This window comes from Mytilus trossulus, chromosome 9, assembly GCF_036588685.1.
Source record: "Mytilus trossulus isolate FHL-02 chromosome 9, PNRI_Mtr1.1.1.hap1, whole genome shotgun sequence".
Lineage (NCBI taxonomy): Eukaryota > Metazoa > Mollusca > Bivalvia > Mytilida > Mytilidae > Mytilus > Mytilus trossulus.
In genome coordinates, this window is record NC_086381.1 from 20,963,448 (window position 1) to 20,989,784 (window position 26,337).

The 26,337-nt window shown below is 31.0% G+C and overlaps 2 protein-coding genes across 2 annotated transcripts in view; one reads left to right on the forward strand and one right to left on the reverse strand.

Annotated features, from left to right (window-relative positions):
* The first annotated feature begins 4,227 nt into the window (after positions 1-4,227).
* The window catches only part of LOC134685289 (CWF19-like protein 1), a 52,832-nt gene continuing 30,722 nt past the window's right edge, over positions 4,228-26,337 (forward strand). The window contains exons 1-2 of the mRNA XM_063544911.1: positions 4,228-4,263; positions 5,447-5,469. Of these exons, the coding sequence (XP_063400981.1) occupies positions 4,243-4,263; positions 5,447-5,469 (44 nt within the window). The 5' untranslated portion in view covers positions 4,228-4,242. The remainder of the gene's footprint in view (positions 4,264-5,446; positions 5,470-26,337) is intronic.
* LOC134685290 (dynein axonemal assembly factor 3-like) overlaps positions 9,018-26,337 on the reverse strand; it is a 30,063-nt gene continuing 12,743 nt past the window's right edge. The window contains exons 13-16 of the mRNA XM_063544913.1: positions 22,883-22,997; positions 16,303-16,377; positions 15,375-15,456; positions 9,018-9,343 (exon numbers count right to left, since the gene is read on the reverse strand). Of these exons, the coding sequence (XP_063400983.1) occupies positions 9,272-9,343; positions 15,375-15,456; positions 16,303-16,377; positions 22,883-22,997 (344 nt within the window). The 3' untranslated portion in view covers positions 9,018-9,271. The remainder of the gene's footprint in view (positions 9,344-15,374; positions 15,457-16,302; positions 16,378-22,882; positions 22,998-26,337) is intronic.

Sequence of the window (26,337 nt, forward strand, 5' to 3'; positions counted from 1 at the left end):
TTAAAATATAGATATCAAACTACAGTATCCTTTGTTTGCATTAGCTTTATTTAGGATCATTTCAGCCCAATACAGAATTGATTTTCGGAAAAAGTCATTGTTTTCTTCTCAATTTACAGTCTTAAATTCCATTGGAATACTATTCAGAAGGGATATAGAAACGATACTATTGTCAGGTCATTAAAGATTGCATTTTTTGGGAATTTACATTAATCTTTGCATCGAAAATTAAAATATTCCATTCTCAAACAAGTTACGGGTTATGTTCTTCTCGTATTTGTGATGAGGGTTTGATACTTAACACATAACGAAGTGATTGAACATTTTGATTTCAAACGATGGAGACATCATCTTTCAATCAGTTTAATTGAGGTCCTGCATCGAAAATTAAAATATTCATTCTTAAACAAGTTACGGGTTATGTTCTTCTCGTATTTGTGATGAGGGTTTGATACTTAACACATAACGGGAGAGATTGAACATTTTGATTTTAAACGATGAACACATCATCTTTAAATCAGTTTAATGGAGGTCCGAGGCTGGCATGTTAGTAAAAGCTTTAGTAGTCGTCTGTTCAACTATGGAGATTGTTGTCATTTACGTAGTTTCTTTTGTTACCTATTATGACATCCGATTCAGAATGGTTTTAAACTGTGTTTTACTGTGAATATTGCTATGTGTTTGCTTATTCTACATTGACTAGAAGTATAAGGGATGGTTAAGATCTCACAAAACACGTTTAACCCAGTTGCATAGTTGTGCCCGTACGAAATCAGGAACCTCTGGCTTTTTCTTAGTCTTGTTTTTTTTTTTTTTTTTTTTTTGGATTCATGTATATGTTTCGGAGTTTAGTGTGATGTTCATTTTCTCTGAACTAATACACATTTTTTAATTAGGAGCCTGCTGATGCCGCATCCGGGAATTTCTCGTTGTATTGACAACTCATGCTGGCATACGTCTTTTTTCTTCTCTTTGATCGGGTTGTTGTGACGTCTTTTTGCCTTATTTCCCGTTTTAATTCTCAATTTTACCATTATAATTGTCATCATCATAAACAAATGAGTTTAAAACATGCTCAATCATGTTTTCCTTTGTTAGCCTCAGAAGTATTCATTCAGTATGATTAAGCATATCCATGCTTATATAAAATAAATGTAGACATGTGTGAAACAAAACAAAAATGTAAATACATGACTTTTATACTATGGCCTTGGTTGCGTATTAAATGAAATAATCTGATTTAAACTTTTCCGCAATATTATTTAGATCATATTTACATAAAATGAATGAAGTTGTAGAGAGTTAAATGGAGCATAATTTAAACAACAATACTATCAAAAGTTAGTGGGTTAAAATCTCACAACGATAATTAAACCATGGTCTATATTGACAAACACTCTTTAAGAATATGATAACATGATATTCATAAAATTATTTATGACGAACAAATACTTTCACCATAGATGTATAAACATCTATGCTTTCACCTTTTTGTATATAATTTATACTATGTCACCCCTTCTTATTACTGTAGACTCACTTGAGAATCAGACCTTGTCTTTAACCTTGAAAGGCTTTATCGTATTATTTTGTTATTTCTACTGTCACGTTCATATTATTTTAATGTCATGGTATATGTACATATATATCTTCTTATATATATATATATATGATAAAAATAGAAAATTATCATATATGTAAAATAAGTGCTTACCCTACGACATATCAATACAGTGTATCACTAGTGATCACTAGTGATACATGGTTTAAACACATCTTATTTTCATAGTAACAATAAATATCAGCACAACAATGTTAATCTGTAATTTGTGGAAGCAAATTTTTGTTACTCCCTGGCTAGGACTCGAACTCATGCTATTGGGATATCGAGCCAACACCGCTTGCAGTGAATCCAGAACTACAGATTATTCGGCAACCTTCATTGAACTAAGAATTTAGCTTTTGGTGGCCTAGTTTTACCTTTCCCCGTCGGTAGAATCTAGAGTTGTAACACAGTATATAATATATCATATGAGTATAGTCTCTTGTTGTAAATAAATGATATGTCTTTGTATTGTTACACCACCGTCCCATATTTGTATACATGCTATAAGAGGGGAACAGAGTTCGCACTAATGTGATTAATCTTTTTACTGTAACTGTCCAAAGCCAGAATGAAACCTGTAGTCCAGTTATTGCTTTGATTGCGGTTTTCTGTCATAATTGTTCGTTTATTAATGAAGAAAAAATCAGGCACTCTCAATGAGTTTTTTTTATTTTATTTTCTAATGTTTCGAATCGAATATTTTCTGGGCTTTTTACAGTTTGCTACAAAATTTGCGTTTTACTCCTTGTTGAAGCTGCGATTGCTCAAATATGTGTTCTTTGGATTTTTAATTCATACTTGTTTTATTGGCAGTTATACATACATCTCCAAATTTTTCTATTAATACTGTTTCTAATGATGGACATGTAAGCAAATAGAAATACAATTCTTAACATTATTTCAATTTGTTTTCAAAGTTCAACCCTAGTTGACCACAAATATTGTTTATTTGGTTACCATGTATGGTACTTATTGTCCCCTGGCTAAAAAATACCACACAGAAGATAAACAAACAAATTTGACATTTGATAAATAAGGTCACCAGCTAAAATGCGTATGTCACAAACAGTAGTAAAGGGAATCATCAGTTACAACTATGTTTAATTAGATAGTTTTTATATAGTTATTATATATATAAATACTTTTAATTAAGATGTGTTTATATTAGTTAAGTACGCTGGTATCTAGATAGATGTAAACATATCAGTACACATTGTTTACAATACACAGGTCAGATATAAATTATTTTTATTTAAAGGACTGTCACACGATAACACATTTATTAGTTATTAACTTACTATTATTAATGTTAATATAACTGGTTTGAAAAGAGATATGAACCCTAGATGGACTTTGTTATACTTGCGTTCTATTCTAGTTGCATATATTTATAATAAAGTCAGCCAGTGTGCTGAAATGAGTTATAATTGTCATGATCCTATTTATAAACCTTGATTTTTTTTACATACTAAGGCTTTCCTTCCTCAGGAATAGATTACCTTAGCTTTATTTGGCAAAACGTTTAGGAATTTTGGTCATCAATGCTTTTCAACTTCGTACTTTATTTGGATTTAAGCTTCACTGGTGCGTCTTTAGAGCTTTGTAACCGCATGTCTGACGTACTTACAAAATTTAAATCGTCTTATCTATGATGAATTTATTTATTTATCAAAACAAAACAAAAACAGACTTTTAACATGCCGTTCTTCAAAATAGCCCCCGTACGTTTAGATAAGTTCATTAATGTAACGACGTTTCAAAATAAAAATATGGCTTTCCCGGTAATTAACAGAGCAATATTTACATGAATCTCTGCTACTTATTACTAAATAAATACTTTGGGATTTCGGTTTTCATTTGAGTAAAGTAAAATCATGAAAGTACCGAACACTGAAGAAAATTTAAAACGGAAAGTTCGTAGTCTCAATAGTCAAATGGCAAATTCAAAAGCTCAAACACATCAAACGAATGGATAACAACTGTTACATTCCTGACTTTGTGCAAGCACTTTCTTATGTTGAACATGGTGGATTATACCTTGGTTTATAGCTAGCTAGACGTGTCCTCTTACTTGATGAACAGTTGCATAAAATTCAATTATATTTACAACGGTGTGCGATCTAAAATCAGACATGTATAATACGTAAAAATGTCAAAAAGATGCATAGCAGTCATAAGTAAAATCACAAAAATACTGAACTTTAATAAAGGAAAATCAATTCGGAAAGTCACATGGCAAAATCAAATAACAAAACGCATCAAAAACGAATGGACAAGAACTGTCATATTTCTGACTTTGTACAGGCATTTTCAAATGTAGAAAATGGTGGAAAAAACCTGGTTTAAAAAATGTGTTATAATTTTAACCACTGTAAAAACAAACAAATATACATCAAAGAAACACAAAAAAGTATAAAGACAAAGCAGAATAGCAAAAAATGAAAAACTAGAATACTAAATTAAAATAGGTTTTAATATATTTATAAACGTATCATCTTTCTTTTTCCGGTACAGACTGAAGGTTGTGTTTATAAATAGACTACGTGTAGTACAATTTTGTATGAAACAAGAGAAGGCATATTGTTTATCAGCTTTGCTATTTATAATGACCGAATAATATGTTGAATATCTATGACATGAAGGCCATACACATATATGTAAGTATTTCTAAATAGGACATTGCATCATTTAGATTAAACACAACGTAAGATTAAACAAGAAAGCTTAATGACTAATTTTGAAGAATGAACCATGAAAATTAGGTGAAGTTGTTGAACTTCTAAAATATTGACATGATTCTATAAACAAGCGATAATAAATTTATTATATTGTTTAAGAATAGTTATCAAAGGTACCAGGATTATAAACTGTCTGATGTAGAAATAAGACATACGACAAAAGAGACGATTTTTCGTTCCCTATTGTTCATTTTGCATTTTTGGATGGCAATGTTCTTTTGGTCTCTTCTTTCGGTGTGTATATTAACTAGCTGGTTCGCTATTCTCGTGTAAGAATTGACATTTTAGAGTTCATGGAAACACATCTGTTTACTCACATCTAATATCATAAAGCTACTGAAAACAGACAAAACAGGAATTAAAATGTAGAACATCATTTTTGTTTCCTCCTTTTTAGAACCATTCCTTATAGCTCAAGAAATTCTTAGATATTTGATTAATTCTTCTTGGGTACATCTGAAAATCAAAATGATTGAAATCACTTATGAAAAAGCATGAAAGAGCTGTGTGCATCATTTCAAATCCTATTCACCGATATTGAGGTCCATTGTGGTGAACAAAAAAAATAACTTGATATATATCACTATTGCATTTTTCAGAACGATAATTATTTTTTCAGTGACATCGATAAAACATGCTTGCCTCCATAGATTTTCTTGAAAACGGTTGCTTTTGTGAGAATTATAACTTATCTAAGGGTCATTTATTGATAAAAAAAAAATAATATTTGAACTGAAGATGAATGGATTACAGAATTTTCATTTCTACGTGATTCCTATAAAACTTTATTTTATAGGTGAAATATGGAGAATGGGTCAATTTTGATGCAAATTATTTTGATATTTCAACTTTAGAAGGTGAAATAATTTTTTAAGCATCTTTTACCCTACATTTTCAAATATAATGATTATGACACAAATGGGGTAAAAATCTTCAAAGGAAGGCGTCAAGTTGACTTAATAATTTCCAGACAGAGGAGTTGAAAATGCACTTTTTTAACATCAAAATATTGAAAAGAAGTAAATGTTATGTAATAAAAGTGTATACAAACACTTTTACTGTTATACAGCAAAATAAAGGTGAATGAACAAATTTATTTCAGTGCAGAAAAGCTAGTGAACTCAGGTTAGTGTTATACAATTATGTTTATTGTACCAAGCATATTATTGATAGGTGTAGTTTAAATCAACCTGAATCATTGACTAATATCAGATGATTATCACACTGATTTTACATGTAAAATACATACAGGTATCAAATGTAATTGACCAAACTAAAAAACGAAATACACCCAAAAAAAAATGACGAGAGACCACCAAAAATGATGTCAAATTCAGGTTAAAATTACTTGTAGATATTTCAATGTTTCTATAGAGCAAATAAAGTTCATCTATTACTTAGGGTAAATTAAAGATAAATTGATAACAACTTAACATTGAACCGTGAATAATATTGAAGTTTAGGTCATTTAACCTGTAGGCTGTAAATAGACTAGACATAGATACCAGGATTGAATGTTGTGTTGGTCTACACAGGACTCATAAGTGACGCTCGAATTTAAACAAGTACGAAGTTCAAGGGCATTCAGGGCCAAAACGTTTTTACCAAATACAGCTAAGGCAATATTTTCCTGAAGTAAAAAAAGCCTAAGTATTTCAAAAATTCAGTTTTGTAATCAGTTAATTTATAATGATGATCATATAAATGATAATTCAGACACAATCCAGCTGAAACCAAGAGCTTGGGGCAATCATGAATTTGCTACACAGTGTCGCCTTTTGCTCATATTGAAGGCCATCCACTGATTTTGAGATTAAGAACAGTAATGAAAGAAATCTGTTGTGAGGTATTTTAAAGGTTATGCTGCATGGGATTTGTGTCCTGAACTGTCCCAATATGTTCTTCTTAAGCATCATATATATAAAAAAAGATGATGTGGTATGATTGCCAATGACACAACTCTCCACAAACGACCAAAATAACACAGAAATTAACAACTATAGGTCCCAATACAACACCGCCTGCAACAATGAGCAATGTCCATAGCACACAGTTAGCTATAAAAGGTCCCGAAATGACAATGTAAAACAATTCAAACGAGAATTATGTCATGATTTAGATTCTATAAAGCAAATATACTTCAACAATTAATTACTTTGCTTATGTACTTTATGCCTTTTTTGTGTTTCTTTCATACATATGACGTAGTTCTGGATTTATCATTCCGTTATTGTGTAATGTAAATTTTGGTATTTTTGTCTATCAGTTTTGCTAATGTGCTTTGTCTATATGCCTTTTTGTGCTTCTTTGTAACATATTTGTTTGTTTTTATAGTGATTAAGATTATTAAACAATGTTGACTGCTGTACCCCTGTTTTTTATCTGAGCGTCACTGATGAGTCTTATTTTGGCAAAACGCCCGTATGGCGTATTAAATTATAGTCCTGGTACCTTTGATAATTGTTAACACCACTGGGTTGATGCCACTGCTGGTGGACGTTCGTCCCCGAGGGTATCGCCAGCCCAGTAGTCAGTACTTCGGTGTTGACATGAATATCAATTATATGGTCATTTTTATAAATTTCCAGTTTACAAAAAACTGAGGATTTTCTTATCCCAGGAATAGATTACCTCAGCCGTATTTGGCACAACTGTTTGGAATTTTTGGTCTTTAATGCTCTTCAACTTTGTACACTTGTGCGGCTTTATGGGCGTCACTGATGGCGTATTAAATTAAAACCTGATACATTTGATAATTTTTGACATTTTTACCTATTATGTCTGATTGTTTTGTTCACACATCGTTGTCAATATTATGGAATGTGATGAGACTGTCGTACAAGTGACAGGATTAGCTAGCTATAAAACCAGGTTTAATCCACCATTTTCTACTTTGGAAGATGCCTGTACCAAGTCAGGACTATCTTTTAGTTGGAGATGTGTTTGAGCTTTTAATTTTGCCATTTGATAAGGGACTTTCCGTTTTGAATTTTCCTCGGAATTCAACGTTTTGATGATTTTACTTTTTTACTGATACTGAGAAACCGACAATGTTAACATCTATTTCCAATGAGCTTGAGTTTCGGAATAACACAGATACAGATAAGTCTATTTCATATCATTCATCTATCAATTGACAATGGGGAGTATGCATTGATTTTATAAAAGAGATGTTTTCATTTTCCCACTGTCGACTTTCCATTTCTCTTTAGCAACATATCTGAATTTGAAGTATGTATCTCCAAATTGATACAAATTTACATGCCATTGCTTGCATTTCCTGTCATGATAGAAGGTTGCAGCTTAAAAGGAAACCATTGAGTGGTTTGTTGTGTGTTTAACATTTAGTGTCTATGAAGCTATTGAAACAATGGCTGCAATTTGTATGTCATGCCTTTCAAAAATGTAATAGATTTCATCACAATTTTGTTGATTATGTCCTAGATAATTATGTACTTTATGTTCCACTTGTTTTTGCTATGGTCTTGTTGTGTCTTTCTTGATTGTGACTTCACTAACTGTGACGGGTCAACAAATGTTTACTTATAATGATCAACACCAAGGCTGACTCTAGTGGAGCAGGACCAACTTAAAAGAGGGACTTAAGATACCAAAGGGACAGTCAAACTCATAAATCTAAAACAAACTGACAATGCCATGGCTAAAAATGAAAAAGACAAACAAACAATAATACACATGACACAACATAGAAAACTAAAGAATAAACAACACAAACCCCACCAAAAACTAGGGGTGATCTCAGGTGCTCCAGAAGGGTAAGCAGATCATTCTCCACATGTAGCACCCGTCGTGTTGATTGTGTGATAACATGTAGAATACATGAAATTTTCCCCCATTCTGATGTGGCTTGTGTTGTTTAATTTAAGGTTTCTAAACTTATACTTATGTTGCTTGTATTCTGTTACAACCTGTTGTTGTATGTTTTTATACAGACTTATTTAGAAGGGATAACATTTCAATACAGTTGATAAGTTATTTAACATGGCATTTTTTTTTTAATAAATACTAATTGGCTTATAGCGTACCTAATCAGGACATTGATAAACAATCAATATAGAGCACATGACAAATATGTGAACTGATAGAGCCACAATACTTTTTACATATTTACCTTTAGTTCACATTTGTTATTAAACTCTCCCTTAATAGTTGTTAACTTATTTGTTGTATATTTTTATTCTTAAAGAATCAGATATTACTATTTACTATCCAGTGAAAATGTGTTTACATTTTTTCTTCACGGTTTTCCCCTCGCACTTGCGCTGTGCAGTGTCTGAAGTTCTCACAAGAGGTCATGCAGTTGACATTACTGCAATCGGAAAAAATATTGATGAATTAGTGTATGGGAAGACATTAATAAAGATTTTGATTTCACAAAGGATTTTCTTCTAAAAGAATTCTGCTTACACTTGTTTTATAGTGAATTATCCATTCAAGTATATAAAACATATTCAACTTCATTTTTAAGTTTAAAGTGTCATATGACTTTTCAAGTTCTATAAATACCACAGACAAGTATTTTTGGCAGAAAATATCTTTACAAGTAAGATGTTATTAGAGACTGTACAAATTATAAAGAATACTTAAGTAGGTGGGTCCTATATACACCTTGACCTCTTGCAAGGTCACTTCAATATTGTTTACAAAACACAACAATAATAACTCTTTTATGTTAAAAATAGACACAATTCATTACACTTCTTGCACTGCCCCATTTCTTCTGGATTAACAGCATAGCTTAAAGTCATTGTCTTTGTAACCAGTACAAATTTGTCCTTAAATGTAAGGTGTCACATTTTAATCCAGTCAATGAAATGTTCATCTTGACTATGGAATGTGGAAGATACAAAAAAAGTAAATAAACTAGATATCTCTGATGTGTACCAATATACAGACAGTATAAATATTAACTTGTTTCTTGTCTTCTATATGTGAACTTAAGATAATTCTCTTTTTTTGGTTCGTCCACTTCATAGACCTGAAAAAAAAATGTTCAACTTATTATTACGATCACAGACAAAATTTCAATTATATAACTTTTCAATTGAAAAAATTTAAGTTAAATTTCTCAAAAAAACCTCATCAAACAATTTACTTTTGTCTTGGTCTTGCATTTTGCTTCATCACAAGAAATTATTCATACTCTTCTCCGCCCATAGCAAAGTTTTGTAATGTTTCAACAGAAGTTAAATTTCTCAAAACAAACTTAATAAAATCACACACTTCACTTTTTCTTCTAGAATTCTGCCTTGTCACAAGAAATTATTCATACTGTACTCCACCCTTTTTATAAAGATACAGTGAAGTTTTGTTATGTTTTAATATTCAAGATTCAAGGTTGCTAATTTATCTGCACTGGATATTAAATCAATCATCAGCAAAATGTTTAATTTTCATGGTTCAGTAAACTTCAAACAACAGCTGATTTTTATATGAAACTATGAATGATGTAGGTTATTAGGTAAACATTGAAAATAATATTTTCATGTCTTGTGAAACTCGATTCATTTATCATACAAAGTAATTATCGAGGCTTAGGATAATTATGTGTAAATAAACCTACTATACCATATATAAAAGTAATTCAATGGGGAAACCACATTGTTATACAACCTTATTCTGTGAAACAAATAACTGTTGACACAGAGATATGTCTTGCCTGTCAGAAAAAACAAGAATATGTCCATCATACACCAATGCCCCATCCGCACTACTGTGGATTCATTATAATTCGTTGGATACCAATTTTCATGGATTTCGTTGGTACATGGAAACCACAAATTTAAATTTTCAACGAATTGCAAATTTTCTGTATGATTCAATAAAATTGAGAAAGGAAATGGTGAATATGTCAAAGCGACAACCACCCGACCATAGAGCAGACAACAGCCAAAGGCAACCAATGGGTCTTCAATGTAGCGAGAATTCCCGCACCCGAAATCAAATATCCACAAAAAATGCAAGTTTTCCTCAATCCACAGAAATGGTATCCACGAAAATAAATGAATCCACAGTATCATTTTCCTTTATGGGTTGATTTAAAATACATATATAAGTAACCAATGAATGCGGTTGTTAAATTTGATAGATGATTTTAGTGCTCCTTTGTTAAATATTTGTTTGTTTTTGTTCAAGTTGAGATTGTGTGATTGTCATACAAGTGAGAGGTTTAGCGCTATAAAACAACGTTTCTTGTGTACAATATGGAAATTAGTATGGTGTTCAGTAACACTGAACTAGTATATATTTGTTTAGGAGCCAGCTGAAGGACGCCTCCATGTGTGGGAATTTCTCGCTACATTGAAGACCTTCTGCTGTTGTTTTTTCTATGGTCGGGATGTTGTTTCTTTGACATATTCCCAATTTCCATTCTCAATTTTATTAAATCCACCATTTTCTACATTTGATAATGGCTGTACCAAGTCAGGAATATGACAGTTGTTGTCCATTCATTTGATGTGTTCTATCATTTGATTTTGCCGTTTTGTTTTTAAATTTCCTTTGAGTTCAGTATTTTTGTGAGTTTAATTTTATCTAAAGATGTCCAGTGGTCTATAAAAATGGGGAAAAACTCTAATTTGGCATTAAAATTAGAAAGATCATATTATAGGGAACATGTATACTAAATTACAAGTTGATTGGACTTCAACTTCATCAAAAACTACCTTGACCACTAACTTTAACCTGAAGCAGGACAGACACACATAAGAACAAACAGATGGATGGATGGACAGATGGACAGACGGACGAACAGACAAACAGAAGCACAGCCCAGAAAAACAAAATCCATATAAATGGGGCATAAAAGCTGATAGACATCAACTTTGCTTTGTTTAACATGTCTCTCCTGCCTTACTGATCATAATCAAATGTTATGTTTCAGGGCTATATACCAAGATAAGGTTTAACTACATGTAACTCACAAACTTATCATTATCAATGATCAAAGAAAATCAGGTCAAGGCCAGATGAACCCAGACAGACAGACATGTTCACTTTTAATATCATTCTGTACTACATACATAGTTGACAGATTGCTATTGCTTGTAGTATCTGAGACATAACCACCAACATTAAACTTTGATCAAGATGTGGTAATAAACTATGTTGGACAGACATGTATACCTTGCATTGATACTAGACACCAAATATGGTGGTACAATTACTCATAAGTGAGAAAATATGTTTAAATCTTTTTTTTTATTTTTCCTTTTAAGCCTTTTTTGTAAGCAGTAGCTAAAACCATGAAAAGAGGTCATAGACAAAGAACATAATCAAAACAGAAATCTTCAGAACATAAGGGTGTAAGGCATCTGTTTACAAGATATGTAAAATAAGTGTCAAGGTCTTTAACCCTTCTGGAATGAAGATTAAAAAAAAACGTTTTTGCCTTGCATATCTATCTATCTGGTTTTCAAGGTAATTGACTATACTTGCATTTTACCAAGAAACATTGCACACATTCATAAGTTAGACATATCCCACGGACCATTGTGGGAAAGTTTAATTCAAATTGGCCCAGTAATTTCAGATAATTTTTTTACTAAGATTGTTAATACACATGGTTAGCTAAAAAGAATGTATATTGACATATCATAGAGAAAACACCATCTTTGCATTAAAAAAGCAAATTAAGTATGTTTAGTCTTAGATTACATGTCTTCTAGTAATTAGAGAAACAGATAAAACATGTACCCCTGCATGCATCTCATTCAATATGATACCATACAGTTACATTCTAAAATTTTGAAAGGGCTTCACATTCATGCCTTAAAATGTTCAAAATTTCACAATCTCAAGTATATATGTTATCTCATTCATTTGTATAAAATATACTATTGAGCCTGAACCAATTTAACTTTAAAGAAGTTTTGACATATACAATTTACCGAACTAAATGACACATTTTTTTATACCATTATAAACACTTTTCAATACAGGCCTAATGATTCAATGGTTTACCCTATTTAATAATTTTCAACATGTGGTTGCATGCTTATAATATGCATTAAGAATGCATGGAGAATTAGATATGGAGTACGCTGCAATTATTTGATCATTAATTTAAACTGCATATTACTGAAAAATTTCCTTTATTGATGCATAACTTGCTTATGCTTTCAATAAAGTTATTATAATCGTCCATAAAATTGCAGAAAAAATGCATAATATAGTTTATTTCGTACAGTCTGAGGACTTATGCAACAAATGTTTATGATTAATAAAAGGTACCTTTGCAATAAATGCAATTACATGAAATAAGAAATGTTAGGTTAAACTGTAGTCTCACCAAGGAAATCTGGCAATGTAACAATTATTAATTCATTGTTTAAAGACTATCAAAATTCATTGCCACAAAGTTATAAAATTGTCTATGAATTGTGAGTGAAACCCTCTTTTTTGAGAGACTAAATAACTTCCAAGATAATTCAAAAAGCATTGCAATTAAAGCTTACAATGCTGTACAAAGGATTGATTCATTTCCTTCCTTTCCTTCCAGCTTTGTTGAGGATTGACCAGGGGAGTAAAAGAAAATATAGAGTTTTCATCTTTGAAGCAGCATACCAATCAAAATTGGCAAAATGCCATCTAGAGGGCAACAGTCTTCTACCATAAACCATTGTCTATACAATATGTCAACTCAAAATTGTTCAAAGTAAAAAAAAAGGTGTGAACAAGAGGTATAGGGTGAGGGTTGAGATCTCACAAACATGTTTAACCCTGCCACATTTTTGCGCCTGTCCCAAGTCAGGAGCCTCTGGCCTTTGTTAGTCTTGTATTATTCTATTTTAATTTCTTGTGTACAATTTGGAAATTAGTATGAGGTTCATTATCACTGAACTAGTATATATTTGTTTAGGGGCCATGTTGTGAACTTACTTATTTATAGAACAAACAGGTCCGAGCGGGTAAAATCATACATGGGCTTCACAACAAGTATTTGTCTCATTAAACAATGACCACAACTTTATACGGCAGTTACGTTTATATGCAAACAACATGTAAAAATACAATACTTTATTATAATACACAATAAATATACAACACAGTTTATTCACACAGGAATACGCGAATAAATAATGACAAATGAACAACCAACGTTAATGTGTTTGAATTGCCGATCGCGCTATATTTAACAAGGGAAACTACGATCTATAAATAGGGCAAAGTATATATTTAGAATCTGATGCGGAGATCAGTAAAATACTATAGTATGTAAAATGTATGCTGTTTACCTTTTATAAAATATATATCAAGTCAAATATCAATCTTTTTATTCTTCAACATAACTTCACTCTTCAAAACCAGATAAACAATTGCTCGGCGGAAGTTGACGTCAACAATGGGAAAGTGAAAGTACGGGAATAAATATAACGTTACGTCGTGTAAATTGTACATTCACAACACTGCCCCCCTTTTCAAAAAATCATTTCGCCCTCGAAATTTAAACATTACCTAAATGTACCTTATTTACAGTTTACAGTAAAAAAAAAATCAACAATAACGACATGAAAAAAAAACTTTAGGCCAGCTGAAGGACGCCTCTGGGTGCGGGAATTTCTTGCTACATTGAAGACCTGTTGGTGACCTTCTGCTGTTGTTTTTTTCTATGGTCGGGTTGCTGTTTAGTTGACACATTCCCCATTTCCATTCTCAATTTTAAATAAACCAAAAATATAAATATTTGTTAAAGAATACATAGCGGTTAACTAGTTTAGAAAATCAATTTCTTAATGTCAAAGACACTGGTTAAAAAACATATATAAATTATTCCTAACAAAGTTCTGCATAATTTTCTAATTTGGAAAAAACATCTGTATCAAAAGTTGAGATTTGAATAACACTATTAAAATTTCATTTGATCATTTTGTCTCGATCAGTTTTGAAATATTGGGATTCTTTCATGCTGTCTGCCATCATTATGTAAGGCAAAAAGAGATTTTTATATAACTTTTAAAAATACCAACTTCAAAAGAACAAAAACAATATTTCAAACAAAATGATAACAAACACAGCACAGATCCTTTTTAAAATTGAAATTATTCTTTGTCTTAAAAGTGCATCAGCTTTAATGTGGAATAAAAATATATAAATTCCTAGAAATATAAAGACATTTTTTTTTAAAGTCTAGCACTATTAGTACGAAGATAGAAAGTAGGTCGGTGTACCTTTTATAGTCAATAATTAAATTTTATTGTAAAATTGATGAAATGAAAATCCTTTTTTAAAGCACTAAAATCTGTTTGACAGCAAAGTAAAATAAAAAAAAAACATGATTTTTTTTCCCCTCAACATTATTAAAACGTACTGTAAAATAGTGCCATGCTGACAAGGTAAAATACAAAGTTTTAGAAAAGAATTTTTTAAACTTTTTATTACAATGTACTGTATATGAATGCCAAGCTGACACTACATTGCAGCATATGTGTGACATTTAAAAAAACCTTGATATCTTTGCTAATACTGTAAACCAACTAATTTGTCAAAATTATTAATGCGTTCCATAATCATGTCAAACTTCTCTACTACATTATAAAATATATCAATATTTGAATCAGTATGATAATCTTATACTGAATCGAAAAAGTCCAAATGTGAAAAATATGTGTAAAATCTATGTATCTGTTAAGTATACAAATGTCATATGTATATGGTTTCACCATCATGTATATGAATGAAACTTAAATGGCAAACATATCACTACATTAATGAGGGGGATAGGACCTTTATCGGGACTCAGTGATCGGGTGTTTTTAAGCTCGGGATTTCGGGATCTACTTCATCGGGATCCAGGAATTCCTTTTTTTCGAAATTTCAGAATCCGGGATTTTAGTTTATCTAAATTCAGGATCTCAGGATTTCGTGTTTTCAAGCCCGGGATTTCGGGATCAGGACCCCTCCTACCCCTCTCATTAATGATAACAAAAATTTCTAAAAGAAATCTTGCTAAATTTTTTTGTTTTTTCATGTCAGACAAAGACAAAAAGGGGGATTAACATTTTCATTACCTGACAACCAGCCTTTTCTGCCATGCCTTTGACTTTCTGGAAAAATTCCTCTACTTTGTCATCTTTTAACTGAAGCATGTATCTGTTAAAAACATTAGAAATCCCATATCAATCATAACAATACTGAGCAAGCAGCTTCGTAATTTTGCAAACTTGTTTAAGGCATTTGAACTTTATTAAAATAATTTTTCAACTTTAAGATTTTGTACCAGCTTATGAGGTACTTTGCATTCATAAAAAAGGAGAGAAAAAAGTATCATTGAAACTCCATCATGAATGCACTTATCCTTCTGTAAAAGTACATGTCATATATAACATAATGTGGAAAAATGAACACCCACATACATGCTGTGACATACTAAACTGTCAAGTTTAGTACATGTTCATTCAGTGCAATGTGTCAGGTCGGCAGCACATCTAAAAATTTTAATCAGATAGCCAGCTAAATGCATATATATGTAGAGAGATGATGCGCTTTACCAAAATCCTGCTTTTATGTTATTTTCCTTCTTCCCAATTTTTTTTAAAATTTTGAATTGAAATTCTTCTTTCAATATGTCATGGAATTTTTAAAAAATATGACAATATTAGAAAAATGTATATAAAAAGGTATTATTCTACAAATGCATCTGTTTTTAAATTAGTTCAATTATTGTCAACAAAGAATGTATCGGAATTATCTAATTTAGGATAATATCTGAAATACGTCACAGATATAAAATTTTCATGAAAATCTTCTGAATGATTTATACTATGTAGTCTTGCCTCCAATTGTATTTAAAATGTTCTGTTATGATATACATGTACATATTTATGATATACCTATAAGCTGTATTGCTTTTGGTTTGAAATAAACTATTTAATTTCTAATCATTAGAATATAAAGATTTACAGTTTGACTTACAGTTTTACATAGGTTTTGACTTACCGTGCTGACTCAGCAATAATTGTAGCAGCATCAGCATATATTGGTGTCAAGTCACTGGTAAGCAGATGTACCAGACTGAAAATTAAAAAGAAATTACTATGGGGCAGGATTGAGGAATATGTGGTCCTATTAATGTTTTCAGCCCAGAAAAAGAAATTACTACGGGAAAAGGATTGGGGAATATGTGGTCCTATTAATGTTCTCAGCACAGATTTAAATTAAATATTTTATGGGAAAGACAGGTTAAATTTGAAATACATTATCCCTGTCAAAATTGATTTCATTTGACATCAAACTTTCAAAGCAGAATATTATTGGTGGTATGTTGCTGTTTTCTGCTCTTTGGTAGGTTGTTGTCTCTTTGACACATTCTCAATTTCAATTCTCAATTTTATCATCATTATAAAACAGATTGATAACTAAACTGACTAATTCCACCCACTATCCATTGCTAAAGAGGACACTGACGAATAAAGGGTGCAAAATCATTGGGGTTAATTGATGACCAACAGATTGACCAAATAAAAATCAACAAGAAGTCATGACTGTAAAACTATATCATGTTCAGTAGGCGTATTTTGGATAATTGGCTCAGGAAAATTTACCATCTCGCAACTGATAATTTTCGTAATTAACCATACTGAATAAGACATAACTGTTTAATCACATCTCACAGCAATAGGGATGGTGAATTTAAACATTCATTTAAATTCCAATTTTCTATCTCTTTAACCAAAACAAACATACATGAAATATTTGCCATTGGACATTAAGCAACTAATAATCAATAAATCTTTAGCAAAAACAGATGCACTTAATAATAAAGCTATAATCTAGCATTATATATATAAGATGTAAATGACCCTTTCAACCAGATAAACCATTAAACAAAGTTAATGATAGAAGATCAATGCCAAGTTCAAAGCTGAGAAGCTTACATAAAGTAAATACAATACATTATATATGATGATGCTGATGAGGAGGATCATACCTGTGATAAAGACAAATATATCATATATCTATCATTTCAATGGAGATAATAAGTCTTAAAAAAAAATAATCATAAGGTTTCATATTAACAATTACCAGTTCTCTGATAAAGAGGTTCTATTATTACATATCCAATATCAGAGAAATATCTGTTAGGACAGCACACAAAATGTTATTTTTGATAAAAAGATGGAGATGTGGTATGATTGCCAATGAGACAACTATAATATCCATGAAAATTCAAATAATTGGATGTACACCTAAGCAATTACAGGCTATCGTACGGTCTTTCAACAATGACTATCAGCCTAATTTATAACAAAACAAAAAATATTCATGAACAAACATGATAAACACTAACTAATAATTAACAATATAAAAAAAACTTTTTTTTCAAGTAGTCACTGAACAATGAAAATGAGGTCTAGGACAATGGACATATGACAGTTCCTAACTTTGTTACATAAGGCATCTATATGCAAAGTATAAAGCCTCCAGGTCCTCCACCTTCTAATATATAAAGGTTTTAAGAAATGTTCTAAAGCATACGTCGCCAGATCATTATCTCTATGTCGTCCTGTCTGCGACAAAAATCAAATATCTCGAAAAGGAGCTTATTTTGTTATAAACTAATGCTCTTCCAACTTATAGTATCAATTTCAAATTCTTGATTTTTTTAATTTCATCCAAGTAACATCCTCAAGAAAGTGTTTCAATGGTACAATTATATTTCATAATTTTAAAGGTAAATCAACACTGAAACTGATTGTTATCTGTGATCCATTTTGTACCTCAAAGAGGCAAATTTTTCACTTATAGAAAAAGTGTTACAATTTATAATTGCATACTAGAATTATCAAGGTCACAGCTCAAATCCATCAATTCAATGCCTCTACCAGTAATTTCAAATATATTTGAATATGTGCTATCAAGCAGTGACCATCTAAAAACAACTTGTTTCAGCAAGAATTGTCTGATTATGCTGCATCCTGCTTTATTTCAGTGAGTATAAAGGAGTAATATATGTACCACCATGTTCTCCCCTAATACATTGTAAAAGTCTATGTTAAATTGGGACTTTAAAAAAAAATTGTGAAGAATCTAAAAATTATTTTGTTTTCAATGAAGAAATACTTGGCATGAGTAAAGTTTTAACCTGTTCAGTACTGCAGTGAAAATTTCACATAACATTTCATTGCATATAAATAACCATCACCTTTTACGGCTAGATATGCAGTATATATATATATATATAAAAAAGAAGATGTGGTATGATTGCCAATGAGACAACTATCCACAAAAGACCAAAATGACACAAACATTAACAACTATAGGTCACTGTACGGCCTTCAACAATGAGCAAAGCCCATACCGCATAGCCAGCTATAAAAGGCCCCGATAGGACAATGTAAAACAATTCAAATGAGAAAACTAACAGCCTTATTTATGTAAAAAAAATGATGCTCATATATGTTGCTCATTTTAGCAGATTCTATGATGACCTGTAGTTTTAGCTTTTATGTCATTAGGTCTCTAGTGGAGATTGGGATCATTCATTGGCAATCAAACCACATCTTCTTAGTATAATAAAGGAATCACAAACTATCATTTGGAAAAAATTGCTTTTCTAAAACATAACCTTTAAATTTTTACCTTCTATGCATAAAATCAATGATTTTTTCTCTTCCATATATCATTATTTGTATCTCAAAGTACCATCGGGAAAGTATTTGAGTCAGACTCATAGACTGACAAAGAAATTATTTTATATAGGGAGTATACCAAAGTGTCTGGATATATCAGGCACACCCATACCATATAGTAGACTTCTTTTGTTGTTCAGTATATAAAATCGTTATTAAAACTGATGTATAATTTTCATTATGTATTTTTTGGTTTATAATATATTAATTCGTAGCTACAGGTGACTGATCCCCTGTTATTGATATTGGTTAACAGGTTAATATGCCAATATGATTTACGAGCCAGTACTTAAAATTGGTTTTTAATATCCTACATAAAGATTAATGCAGCACCTTAATTTATGGATATAAAATATTTATTAATGTATACAAATAAATCCTTTATTTACATAAGGAGGAAGGACAGATGTACTTGTCAATGACTTTACCTTGATACATATTTGTTATAAAATCAGCATTTATATAGGCACTTTTCATCCTCTATTTATTGTCTATGATTTTGCTTTAACTTCTAATTATTGACAGTTACTGCTATTTTGTGCATTTTTCCTTTGATCCTTTTTTGTGATAATTTATCATATCATTCATTCTACTCGCTTGAGATGGAAAATTATCACTAGAAACTAAGGAGGCATATGGCATTGCTAATGAAATTGACAATGTTGTCAAAGGTAAAATAGCGATAAACAGATTATCATTGGTCATCTCAACTGGATTGCTTTTCTCGCTTTTTGCCGTACTGGCTCAAGCGAGAAAATCAATCTTGTTGAGATGATCAACGATAATCTATAATTTTATGTTAAAAAGTGAGAGAAAAAATAGCAAGTTTTCAATGGTCCTATTGTAGACAAATTTTTACGAAATGTAATTTTGGCACTGTAAGAACAAATGTACGAAATAGGGTTTCATGTGTGTGGCCATCTTGCAAAGGGAAAATGACAGAGTTTAAAATAGCTGACTATGTATGATTTAATTATTCAATTATTTTTCTTTGATTCTTAATGAAATGAGTTTTCATGCTAGCACAGTTTTACCTAAAAAAAATAATATCAAGGACCTGAAATTTGCAATTGTTATTCTGGAAATAATGGCAAATTTACTGTGAATTCAATGGGTATTGGTCAAAAATTAAAAACTCACAAAAGCATCTAAAATATACATATCATCCTTCTTTTAAAAATTTTGTTTCTCCCAATATCAATATTCAAACAAGAGGCTCCTAAGACCCTATATTGTTAACCTATCAAAATTGAAATAATAGGCGAAAAACTCAACAGATGGTAAACATTTACAACTGTAAAGCCTCTAAGGATTATGGTTTCTTTCATATTTGTAAAAATATTCCAATGAGCTCTTGCTACAATATTGTCTTTTTGTGCGGAGTAAAGCAAACAACAATCAATCAATTCATATTTGCATTTTTACAGATCTTGTATAGCATACCCGTAGCCAGGGGGGTTCGAACTCGTCCGAACCCCCCCCCCCCCCCCCCCCCTTGAAAACAAATAAGCACTGTTAAAGTAAATGGTCTGTTCGAATTGTGACTGTAAAAGTCCAGTTTGTGAGTCCAACGAACCCCCTATGGAAATTCCTGGCTACTGGCCTGTATAGTATGGATACCCATATTTGTTTTGCTGTTTCTACAGTTTCAACATATCAATTGGTGTTTTTGAATAAAACTGACAGCAATGACAACAACAACAGACACCCATGGGCCAGGTGAGCGGGAAAAAAATAATGCTGCCAATAAATGAGAATTTAAACAGTTTCTGGTAATTTTATTTTTATATAGCTTATGCACTAAGATTTTTGTTATATAATACAGTTCGATGCCCTATGAGGAAAATGGTAATTGAAGTTCAATGTCCTATTGAATAACATCTAATATTTGAATAAATACACTTATGCAGGAGATTTTATATCAATGAGAATCACATCAAAGAGTATAAAGTTCATTGATGGTAGCCAAACTGATAAGCAAAACCAAAATATTGGAACTGTTCACAGGTACAAGTATCACTTGAAAGTTCTAATCTTCAATATCAAAATGAATACTATGTTTATTCTTTAAAATTGTGAATGGAAATGGGGAATGTGTCAAAGAGACAACAACCCGTCGTAGAAAAAAAAACAACAGCAGAAGGTCACCAACAGGTCTTCAATGTAGCAAGAAATTTACCTATATAAGTCAGTAGGGTAGTTTGGCATTATTTGTCTATCAAGCACATTTCTTGCTACAGTTCTATAAAAACAGTGGGATAGAAATTGACCTTTTAAGGAATGTGCATGTATACATGTACATGTATAAGATTTTTTTGATTTTGGAATATTCAAATACAAAATAAGACAAATTATGGTCTGTTTTGTATTGTTCTTATATCAACTCAATTTTCAAATAGTTACAGACTTTGAATAAATATTTTTCCCATCATATTAGGTTAACAGATGTACTGATATTCATATGCGAAAGGTTGATTTTCATTTGATGCATTTTATATGTCAGTAGGACAGTTAATGGAGTTCATCTGTCCATGAAGCATATATTTTGTAATGGTTCCATATAAATATATGTCAGTAGTACAATACGGCTTTCATCCAACACAGGTCCATAAAGCATGTCTTTTGTAACAGTTCCAATAAAAAATATATGCCAGTAGGACAGTATGCATATAATCAAATGATCTGTTTGGTTTCAGGCATGTTATCAAAATATAACCAATGCATATTTAATGTTTTTCAAACATATGAACTAAAAACAGCTTAAACTTATTGACTAACTGTCAGAATTTCTAGACATGATAAATTCAACATAATTAAATAGATTAAACACCATCAGCAAGTTGACCTATAAAGATATGTTTAATCTGCAATATTGTGGAAAAAGTAGAACAAATATGAGGGGATTCCCAACTAGGATAATGATATATACAACTAAAAAACTTACTCAAGAGGTTCACTTGGGTTTAATTCTGTCACATGCCTTGTCCTAATTAAATTCAGAATTTTTTTATTGCAATTGTCATAATGATTGTTGAACTATGGACCAAAGTGTGCAATTAAATTAAGCAATTCCAGCAATACATATTGCTTCATAAGAACATCCCAATTATACAAAACTTATATCATTGCAATTTTCGCATTAATGGAAAAAAATAATCAAAATTGCTACAGTATTGAATTGAATTTTGCAAGTACAAAAATAAAGATAAAATAAACTGTCAGGATTAAGTCAAACTTGGATATATTCTCTTATATAGGGACTTGTTAACAGAGTCAACAGAAAAACTACAAAAATAAATTGCTGAGAACTCTGCTAGAAAGGGCTCAACACAATTTAATTCTAACTTGAAAATAAGTTGGTTAACAGAACCAGTAATAAGTATTACTGAAAATTCAATATAACCATATAAATATACCATCAGGGCCTTATAATGCTGACAATATAGTATGGGTTTTTTCTCATTGTCGAAATTAAGTATGTATGGTTACAAACTTACAACATCTCCTTATTGTAAATGAATTATATTGATTTCCCAGTTACATGAAAATAAAAACTGATAATTTCACATGTGAAATAAACATGGTTATGAAAACAAATTGTGAATGCATAGAAAAAAGATATAGTTCCTTACAAGTTTTACATTAATTTCTTTTAAAAAAGCCATTTACTAATGTAATAAAAGGAATAACTTATTAAAGAATTCAATATTCGAAAAAAAAAAATCAACTCGTGACTGAACCACACTGATAATTAACTCATGCGCTACATGCATTTGTGAATTAATGTGTTGTTCGTTCACTCTTTGAATATTTTTCTGTATTTGAATTCTTCTATTAGTTATTCTATAAATGTTTGTTGCTTTTTTTTATAACATATATGTTCTTACCTGTTAGAGAAATAAACGATGTCAAACAGTTTTTGATATTTGCTTTTTCTTGAGAGATCTGCTACTGACATTACGGGTAAAAATGTTATCTTTACATCATCCAATGGCAACGATTCTGGAACAACAATCAAAAGTGAAAATATAATCTAATATGTAACCCCTTAGATTTAATAAAAAAAAATCTTTTAAATCCAAATACATGTAACACATTGAAGTAGCTCAAAGGTAAAATTAAAACTGAACTGTCAATTGCAAGACAATTCATTAAATACTTATGATATATAAAATAATGACTGTCGGGTAACGACAATACCTTACAGGATTCTGACTGGCACCTGAAGAATTTGATGGGGTTCAAATTTTTTTAATATTTTGTGAAAGCTCAGTTTAGCCCTTATCTGAGATAGCTGTGAACAACAGAACATAAGATCAAATTGTAATGACTTGGTAAGCGCTTGACTCATAAGATTATTACAACATATATGGTATGGTTTAAGTCTTTCTTTAAGGACATACTGTGACCTATAAATGTATATCTTTACCTTGGTTTTTAATGGATGGTATAATTGTTTTATAAACAATCTTATTTCATAATTTTTTAAACAGTTGTATTGATATCACCTTCAAACCTTACCAGATATAATCATAAATTAAGTACATAGCTTATTTTTCCAAGTTAAAGAATGAAAATCCATCACTGAAAGAGTGAAAGTTAATAATTTTTTCATGACATTTTCATAAATAGGCAAAGTTTCCACCACCGTATCTTTAATTTTGTAAGTGCCTAATTTGGAAGCAAATTTGGACTTTGTGTTTCCTACATATCTAAAGACATTTAAAAGAAGGGCAGTCTAACCCAAAAGGAATCTCTACCACTTGAAACTATGCTTAACCAATACAACTATAAATATTTTCAAATAAGCTTAAAGACGGAACTAGTTTCAATGCTTAGAAATATATCAAAACAGTATTAAAAAAAAGGAGACCTTTGCCAGAGATACAATAACCCACTTGACATGAAAGGAAGTGGATGAAAGCAGCCTTTTTTTAATCATATGTGAGAACTATTTCTATATTTTACTCCTGTACAGTTACTTTGGTTTTGCTCTAAGCCAGGATAACTTTTTGTTCTAAGTATGTCAAATTTTCACAGCAGTTGTTTTTTCCCCTTAACATTCAAGCTTCATTTAAATGTCATTTACAATGACAAGAAACCTGTAGCCCTTTTCACAAAAAATCCTATGTGTAAAATGTATCGTAAGTCTAAAATATTCCTAAATAAAGGCAACAGTAGTATACCGCTGTTCAAAACTCGTAAATCTATGGACAAAAAACAAAATCGCTGTAACAAACTAAAACTGAGGGAAACCCATTTAATATAAGAGGAGAACAAAGACCCAACATTAAAATGTAACACACACAGAAACGGACTAAGCATTAGACAAAATCCGATGAGAATAACAAATATAACATCAAAACCAAATACATGAATTTGGGATAGAAAAGTACCGTGACACATCTTATTGTGATGTGAATTCACACTCAAATATATGAGAAAATGAACAATTCAACTATATATTTTTATCGTAAGATTAATTTTACACATAAGATTTTTTTGTGAAAAGGGCTACAGTAACAAACTCAGCAAAGATATAACTGCCCTATTTTAATCCAAAATAAATAAGGACGCCAAATAATCTTATATTCAACGTTAATTGCGAGTTTCCAAAGCAAGTTTTTTTTTATCAAAGACTCTGATTGATTGATTGCTGGTTGATTTACATCCAGTGTCAAAGTCTCCAGCTTTTTTATTATGAGGTCACAATAAAGTTTATCAAATGATTGTGTCCTATGGCTATTTATACTCTTTGCTATTTTTTTCCAAATTTTACTCTCCACTTACTTGTTTGAAATTGCACTCATAATGAAGTGTACATGATTTAAATATTGCATAACTGGTACAAAACTATAGTTATATCATTTGTTACATTTGCTATTTATAGTAGAATACTGAGCTTTTAAATATTAAGGAAATACGATACTAGAAACTGTACATGCGTTATCAAGCTTGAAATATTCTGTCTTTATGTCAAAAATACAAAATTACTAAAAAAAAGAACTATTACATATCATGAGCAGTACAAATAAGCTAACGTCCTCAGACCATTTTTTTGTGGGCGTTCATTAAATGCATATGTTCACATGATTCACTGGATGACCTAGTATTGTAAAGCCTTTCAATTGTTACAGTAACCATTCATACATTAAATGGTAATGCAGGTCATAACATAGGTTAGGATTATTTTATGCTTATTATGGCATTAAAGTGGCAACAGGTATTTGAACCCATTAAGACATATTTTATCAATGAATATTATAAAGAGTGCACATTGCCCTTTATGCTCTGAACTGCAAGCAAAATTTATGAAATCAAAATATTTTGTTTCAGATTTTTTGGGAATGAAATGGAAGGGGTGCATTTCTCCATTTGGGATATATCTTAGCCTATAATTTGGTAATATAAACCCTGTGGTTAAATCAGGTGTAATCATGTATCTTTTGTTAATTCAAAAACCATACAAAACTTTCATTATACATTTAAAATTGAGAATGGAAATGGGGAATGTGTCAAAGAGACAACAACCCGACCAAATAAAAAAACAACAGCAGAAGGTCACCAACAGGTCTTCAATGTAGCGAGAAATTCCCGCACCTGGAGGAGTCCTTGAGCTGGCCCCTAAACAAATATATACTAGTTCAGTGATAATGAACGCCATACTAATTTCCAAATTGTACACAAGATACTAAAATTAAAATAATACAAGACTAACAAAGGCCAGAGGCTCCTGACTTGGGACAGGCGCAAAAATTGTATATATCTATCATTCAACAATCATAAACACATGCATGCATTCCACATTTTTACTTTATATATAAAAAATATTGGAAAGAAAAGACAGAACACACCAACCACAAAAACCTACACCCCCCCTTTTTTTCAAGAAAAGTCCAGACATACAAAGAAAGACAAACACATGGTACAGATAGCCCCACATTTTTTGGGAAAACAAAGCTAATACACACCTCTTACAGTAAATTGAACTATGTATTTAAACAAATAATTAGGACTAGGAGTCCAACCAAACCAGTACGAAAGCAAAAATCCAAAAGTTTTCGAACCTTTAAGAAGGCCCTCATGTATCTTTTTTTTAAGTTGGCTATTTGAGCCCAAATCAATAAAACCAAAGACTTATAAACTTTATTTCCACTGCCTCTCCACAAAGCATACATCAATGAGAGATTGATTTAAGAATTGCTGGAAAAGAGTTGTTGTAGAAGTAACATGACATGTAATTATGCCCACCTTTGAACTTATGCAAATTTTAAATCACTGTGCAAGTCTATAAATGACATCAACATAAATGGACGGATGGCTACAAAGCAAAATACAATAA